General features: G+C 41.3%; 1 protein-coding gene across 1 annotated transcript in view; it reads right to left on the bottom strand.

Annotated features, from left to right (window-relative positions):
• MEGF9 (multiple EGF like domains 9) overlaps positions 1 to 332 on the bottom strand; it is a 61,715-nt gene extending 61,383 nt beyond the window's left edge. The window contains exon 1 of the mRNA XM_019510524.1: positions 251 to 332. Coding sequence (XP_019366069.1) covers positions 251 to 317 — 67 coding nt within the window. The 5' untranslated portion in view covers positions 318 to 332. The remainder of the gene's footprint in view (positions 1 to 250) is intronic.
• Between the last annotated feature and the right edge of the window lie 7,213 nt (positions 333 to 7,545).

Genomic DNA, 7,545 nt, shown 5'->3' on the forward strand with positions numbered 1-7,545 from the left:
CTTACCAAGCCCCTTCCCTGTCTGTCTCCCCCTGTAGAAGATTGCAGGTGAGCTCTACGGGCCTCTCATGCTTGTCTTCACACTGGTGGCCATCCTTCTGCATGGGATGAAGACCTCGGACACTATCATTGTAAGAGCAAGTTTCAGCTACAGGTCAAGTTTTGCACCCAGCTGTGAGACTTTGTGTACATTATTTAGACAATAATAAATCAGCCATTACTAAATTTACATTTGAAAAGAGTAAACTTACTTTTAACTAGGAGAGAAGTGAGGTGCTGAAGCAGGTTTTCAAGTAAAGGGGCAAGAAACCTACACATTTTAATCAGCCTCCATCTTAATTTATAAAATGGATTACACAGCATGGTCACCTGAGATAGCAAGTAGCCTCAATGATCCAGGACTACCCTTCTAGTCATATGTTCCCTAAAGGAGTTGGGTATTAGTCTACCTCCTAGTGGAGATATGTCTACCTTAAACAAACCAACAGATGCATCACTAATAAGTAATCCAGCTGGTAGGTCATTAGGGAGATGAAGTAATTGCAGAATCACAGAAAACAGGCTTAGAATGGACCGCAAGAGGTCGCCTAGTCCAACCCCCTGATCAAGACAAGAACACCCTTGGCTAAATTATCCTGGACAATGTTTGTCTAACCTGTTCTGAGTGGAACTTCCATCCTAAGAAAGGTCTGTTCTTAACAACATGGGTTAACTAGCACAAGTTAGTTAACTTGGGTTCAAATACCAGCAAAAACCAAATTACTTGAGTTTTTAACATGGGCGAGTCTCCTATTCAGGCCTAAACTCAAGTGACAAATGCAAGTTAAAATCCAGGTTCCTTTCTCTTTACTACCATTTTTAAAGCAAGGTAGATGACCTGGCTTAGGACAGTGCTTTTTGTACAGCGCAGGCACATCCATAGAGTGCTCTCTAAGTCAGGGGATGTGCACGTTAGTGAAACAAAGTAGAGATGCCTGTTTTTTATCACTTATGCTATATCTGTTCTCTGGTTAAACAGAGGGCTTGGCTTTCCCCAGTTGGCAGGCTGGCACCTTCCCTGCAAACAGTGAATTCACCCACACAAAGATTACAGCAATAACATCAACAAAAGAGAGGCAGATTCCTTTCTTAAGCCAAGACAGATCTCACCAACTCCTTGGATCACACTGCAGCTTCAGGCCTGTTTTAACTAGCCTGGAAACATGTAACTTGAAAAAATGTCCTAGAACCATGAGGTCTCAAACAAAAGCCATCATGTTAAGTGCAATTCCAGTAGAAAAGAAAACTGAGAACTCTGGTCTCATACCACCTTGGGAAACAAAAGGCAGCCAGGCATTTAAGCTATTAATTTCTAAGTAACTATTGTTAGTCTAGATAAGTTACTTAGTGAAGAAGGAAGCAACTCCTTTCTTGTTTCCTTGCCTGAAGACTCTTAGGAAATGTCAACATCAAAGGAATATGGGAAGGCTAAGGGATGTCAGAATAAAGCACAGGTCTCACCTGTATTGTGTTCTACACCCCAAAACAGATGTAATGTAGTCACCTTTGTCCAGTGTTGGGTGTGCACCAGTAAGCACCAGGAACTCAATTGCTGTTTGCCAGCCCTGGTGCAGTGAAGTATCATTGAGATATTACCACAGGTATACTTAGCTCATAACCCATGAAACACTACTTTATCCTCACAAGTCATGACTCAAGTAAATGCAAGATATGTTGGAAGTCTCCTAAGAAAGCCTTCTTTGTTCATCTTCTAATGCAATTTTGCTATATTGGGTGTTTCATGTAAAATTGAAAAAGGTTTTGATGTTCCCCTGCAGTGGATGTCCAAACCCCTTACAGTCTGCTCACTGCAATTTCAAGATCTGTTGATCTTTCTTGACTTCTCCAGCTGAGTAAAAACCTGCTTACTGTAAGTTAAGTAAGAAAGATGATTTGTGCGTCTATGTCTTGTGTGTCAAGCTACAAACTCCTGTGTGTAACATCTCAGAGAAGGCACAATAAAAGCTTTAGGCAGAACAGTGGTTCTCAACCTGGGTGCTGCAAGACCCCCTCAGGGTTGGTTTGTTTGTTTTTAAAGACATTTTTCCTGTTTCAAGCCAAATCAAGTCCAAATCCATGAGTCAGTCCAGAACCATAAGTGGCCCTACAACTGGCAAACATCCTCCACCCCCACCAGAGGTTTCAGATGTTTCCAAAGTCTTTTGGCAGGCATCCTACATGCAGACCCAAGCCTGGAAGCTCGGGGTTCAGATGCCCCCAAGTTTCACCTGCTCTCAGCTGTAAGGCTGCAGGAGCAAGCTAGGGAGGAGCCTCCCATTTCCATAAAGTGGGCTTTAAGCCTCAAAACCTCAGCGGGTACTAAACCACACCAGAAAAACAGTTATCTCCAGGAGCGCTTAAGGAAAACTGCCTTCATGGACCCGGATACATGGTGTTTCCCCTGTGCCTCAATGCAAGTACCACCACGGCCAGGTAAAACTGCCCCATGCATAGCACTGTGGCACACATGCTCTTCCTGCATTAGGGTTCTTCGATCAGTCTAAAGCAGGCAGGATAGCTGACTCAGGATGCAGCTCTTCCCTGTCCAGTCCAGGCACTCCCTCGGCCCCCTCCACACGTCTTCCATCTGGGCTGTGTACCTGTGTTTCCAGGAGACACTGCAGGGTCAGACTGAGAAAGTCCGGAGTATGAGCAAGCTGTCCTGACTACTTCAGGCTGATCAAAGAACCCTAATGCAGAAGGAGCCCATGGATATACCACAGCCCTTCCAGATCTGGCTGTGCAGCAGTCACACAAGGTAGTTTTACCCAGCAATAACACCCAGTTGAGAAGCACTGAGGTAAGCTGAACACAACACTGGTTCTCAACTGAAGATGCTGCCACAATAAAAAAAAAAGTTGTGGAGGGATCCCCTGACACTGAAAAGGTTGAGAACCACTGAGTTAGAGTCATGAGAGCGTTCCCAGATCCAAGGTACTGCTGCAGAGGGAAGCTGTGCCGTCTATGACAATGTCCATTTGAACAATTACCGTAAGAGGCATTACCTATCAAATATGATCAGGCATTATTCTGCAGCAACAGCTTGGCACAGAAGAAAGATGCTGCAGTACAAACACCATCAACACCCACAGCTCCACTCCTCTGATGCAATCTGTCGTAAATGTCTCTTCCGGATGCTTCAAACCTGTAATTCACTCTGTGCTCACCCTTATGACACAGCCTGAAATTTTTCGTGCACACCCAAACTTATCATACTGGTGCAGACTCACTCCTTGCCAGGTTTTAAGCCTAAAGTGTTGATGTGTTGCATTTCAAAGGATCTAACTGTCCCATATCATGAGAGTTAGTTGACCCACCAATAATGGATGAACTTTGGTAAAATGTCTTCCAGTTGTATGCTAGCAGTGAACTGACTTGAAACAAAGGTCAACCAAAAAAAGTATTACAACAGCAAAACAAAATTCCATCTCCCCTCCCCTCGGTTATTCTGGGGCAACCAGTCAGCTTCAATGCAGCAGCAATAGTTCAAACCTGAAGGAGACATTGCATGATTGCCTTTGTTTTGCACCATTTAAAAAGCTAAGCCACAATAAAGGAAATATGAAAACAAATGACAGGATGCAGAATGCACTGCACACTAGGCTAGCCAGAAGATTACGTTAGAATAATTTAAGATTTCTGTAATTTAAGGTTTGTAATGTAAATTACAAAACAAAAGAAAGGCAGAAGGTAGGGCAAGGTGGCACCTCAGAGCTAACTTGGTTCAGAGAGGTATGAGCTCTTGTAGACAAAAACCAACTTAATGAAGTATAGCTCTACTTAACACAAATACAGTATACAGATGCCCAGGATTAAAACTAAATCTAGTCCAGAAATACAACTGTTTTAAAATAATGCACCATGATCTATTCCATGCTCTTTGAGGGGGCAAGTTAGTTTTTTTGGACCCTGTTACCCCAGCTGCCAGAGATGTGGGGCAGGAAATTCTCCAGTGCTTTATTTTTCCATGGTAAATTGTCCATTCCTAAAAATTAATTGTTTCATAAAATTCATTAGTAACAATGAATGCATGCCAATACAATATTAGGTAAGCTTGGCAGTTTCAAAGTTGTAATTAATGTTTTTTCAGGCGATTATCCCTAGGAAGCGTGTGGGAGAGTACATGTATGTTTTACTGATTTGTAAACCAAGAGTAAATACACTCACATAATAATCAAACGAAAAGTCAAGTTATAAAATCACCTAATTGGCTGTGCAGGTCAAATCAAAACCAAATGAAAACACCACTTGTTTCTATTTCTCAGAATCTCTTGCTTTTGAAGAATCAGTCAGAAGCACAAGTAGTGAAAAAGATGCAGTGTGATGATAAGTTGCCCTTGCCCATAGACTCAGAGGTAAAACCATCCTTTAGCAAAAGAGAATGTGGTTCAAGTAGTTCTGAATCAGATTTGCCTCAATCTGATTCTGAAATGGAACTAAGTAGTACAAGCAATTCTACAGACAGTCACAGTGAAACTGGAGGTTGCCGCAATGACCTTAGTGGAAGAGAGTTAAACTCTGCTGAAGTAGATGAGTGGACAACCACGGCATGGCACACACAGTTCTTTGGCTGTGCTAAAATTAGTGTGTCAAGTTTTCAGTGCCTTTGCTTTTTTTCTTAAATTTAAACAAACAATGTAAGGGAAGTACATGCTATTGTGTATTGTCCTTACATTTTTATACGTATTCCAATAAAAATAATTTCTTTCCACATAAAGCTTTGAATTTGTTTGAATATAACTTTTAAACCACATTAAGTGTGCTGTATTTATTTTTTTTCCTAATCAAATATTTCCGTTCAAATCCGTGTGGCTATTGGGACGTAAAATAAACATGGGGATACTTTTTTAGTTTTGTTTTCTAAATAAGTCAAATAAGCATGCTAAATAAGATCACACTCTATTTAGGGCACTGGAAATTTTTCTGGAAAATTTTCCAATTCAAAATTTTCTCGAAAACCCACATCTCTGCCAGCTGCCAAGTTATCATGAATATGTTCCCAAATCCTGAAAGTTTTACCAATTTTGGCACAAATACTTTATCCATATGAGACAGTTCCACCAGTTTAACTTGGAGTGCACAACCCTGCTCAGTCCATCTTGTTTTCGCCTTATTGTAGTAAACTTTTGGGTCAAAGTTTCAGAAGCATCCAAGTGACTAAATCTCATTAAATCCTATTTTTAAAAGTGCCTTAAGCAATTAGAAAGTTAAGTCCCATTGATCTTAAATGAGACGCAGGTTTTTAGCCCACTTTTGAAAATGAAACTTAGGTTTCTAAATCACTTGGGTACTTTTTGTATGTCTCATCTCTAGACAGGCTTACACTGGTTTAAATAAACGGTTTTAAAACTGAATTAATTAAACCAGTGCAAACCCTGACAAACGCACTGAAATCGATTTAAACCTGGTATATATCAATGTAACTGAATTCACTAAGGAGGTCAGTTAAGGTTGACATGCACCAGATTTAAATTAATTTAAAGATGTCTATGCAGGGAATTCTACTCCGGTTTAACTAAATCAGCTTTTCAGCTGCTTCTATTTTTCTGACCAGTTCCAACTCAGTTTTCTTGTGCCTGTGCTATTCACCTGTCTGTCTGTGTCCATATGTTGTCTCTTATCTTATATTAAGAGCATGGGCACCTGAACAATTATCTTGCGATAAAATGAAGACGGAGGTTTACAGTGCATCAGCTGCTCTTGGGAAACTGCCAGCATTCATATTGTTACCCCACCACAGATGCAAACTAAGCTGCGATATAATTTACTCTTCTTTCACTGAGGTCTGAGCTACCATGGGTTGAATTTTCATCTAGAACAGGGTCAATGTGTACATAACTGATGAGCGTTGTAAAGCCTGACTTCCTTTACCTCATAGTAAAGTGTCTGTGTACCCATGCCTTTAGACTGTAAACTCCATAAGGCAAGGACTGTCTTTTTTTTCTGTGTTGATCCAGGTCATAGGCTCCTGGCAGTGTGATAAATTATATAAATATGTAGCATGTAAACAAGACCCAACTGGGATTTATATCCCTTTAACCTAACTTCAGTCTTCACTGACCTAAACCAGAAAATGACCCATCCCTAACCTGAAAGAAGTCCACACACTAGGCTTGCACCAGTTAATGAAGCTGTTGTTTAAATTGGTTTAAATATAGCAAGTTCAGCATTATGTTGGCTAGGCCCAATGATTACCAAAACCTTATAGTATAAGATGGTGTCACTTGTTATTCCTTAAGCATCTGTGTTTGTCATCCACTCAAAGACAAGAAAGATTGCCATGCAATTTAGCTGACCACTCGCATACCCCAAACAACTGGAAGAACATTCACTAACGACCTACTGGCTGATGTTTGATGGTAGAAACTTTCAGCAAATGTTTGCAGATAACAGGCACATTTGTAGAAAAAGGACCAGTTTACAAATGGGGAAAACGATGCCCATTTAGGAATAATTTCAATCCACTTCAGGGAGGATGAATGGACTACGGGCTAAAGCTCTACACTGGAGATCAGTTCAACCCAGGCTCTGCCACAGACTCCCTATACAACCCTAGGCTGCAACTTTTATCAACTCTATGCCTAAACTTCCTTGCCTAAAATATAGGGAACAATACTTTGCTATTAAATTGAAGTGTAGTAAAGATAAACCTCTGTGAGAGGTGCTTGCATTTGACAGTGATGGGACCATAAAGACACTTATATACTATAAACAAAGGCTTCTGGGAAGATTTCTGCAGATCAGAGCTGAGCTAGAGAGAACAAAGGCTGCATCCTTGGGCACTGCTCTCAGCTCCCTTGTATCAGATCCTTCCCCTTGCTAGAAAGTTCCTAGCAAGGAACCACCTCTGTTGGAGTCTCTTTCAGGCCACCTCAGCTGGCAAAATTAAAATGAGCTCACCCAGTGACCCACCCTTTGGTGCTGAGAGGAAATGATGTCACTTCACTGGATGAAGAGCCCTTTTATTCTTGCTGGCTGTCATCAGTCTAAGTGCTCACCCTATTGTTTGTGGCCTGCCAGCTCAATTGCTCCTCAATAGATCTGGCTGAGACAATAGCCTCTTAAGAGCTCTCTTCAATCTAAGTAGCTCATCCAACCCTCCTAAGAACAAAGGCCTTTTCTATGAGAGTATCTCAGTCCTGGGTTTGGGTACACCAGTGCAACCTGTCAGCAGGAACAAGATTTTTACCAGATCGACACCAGAAACCAGGATTAAAATGCATCTGTATATTGTGTTGCACCACTGTAGCCTGAACTTGTAACTACTTGGCAAACTGCATTGGTGTAAATTGCAATTCACCAGTGGAAACTTTGGTCTGTACAAGAGCTTTGCCCTAATGCTGCTAGGCCAGTGCCAAAAAGCTCACTGTAAGCCAAATACGGTTGCCTCTCTTCCGATTTTATGTGAAATGACAGAAAGTTCTTGAAGTTCAAACACCAGAGATATATGGGCTGAAATACAGAAAGTCTTCGGCAGAATCACACACACACACACACACACACACAC

The sequence above is a fragment of the Gavialis gangeticus genome, unplaced genomic scaffold, assembly GCF_001723915.1.
Source record: "Gavialis gangeticus isolate Ggan-Ray unplaced genomic scaffold, GavGan_comp1, whole genome shotgun sequence".
Taxonomy (NCBI): Eukaryota; Metazoa; Chordata; order Crocodylia; family Gavialidae; genus Gavialis; species Gavialis gangeticus.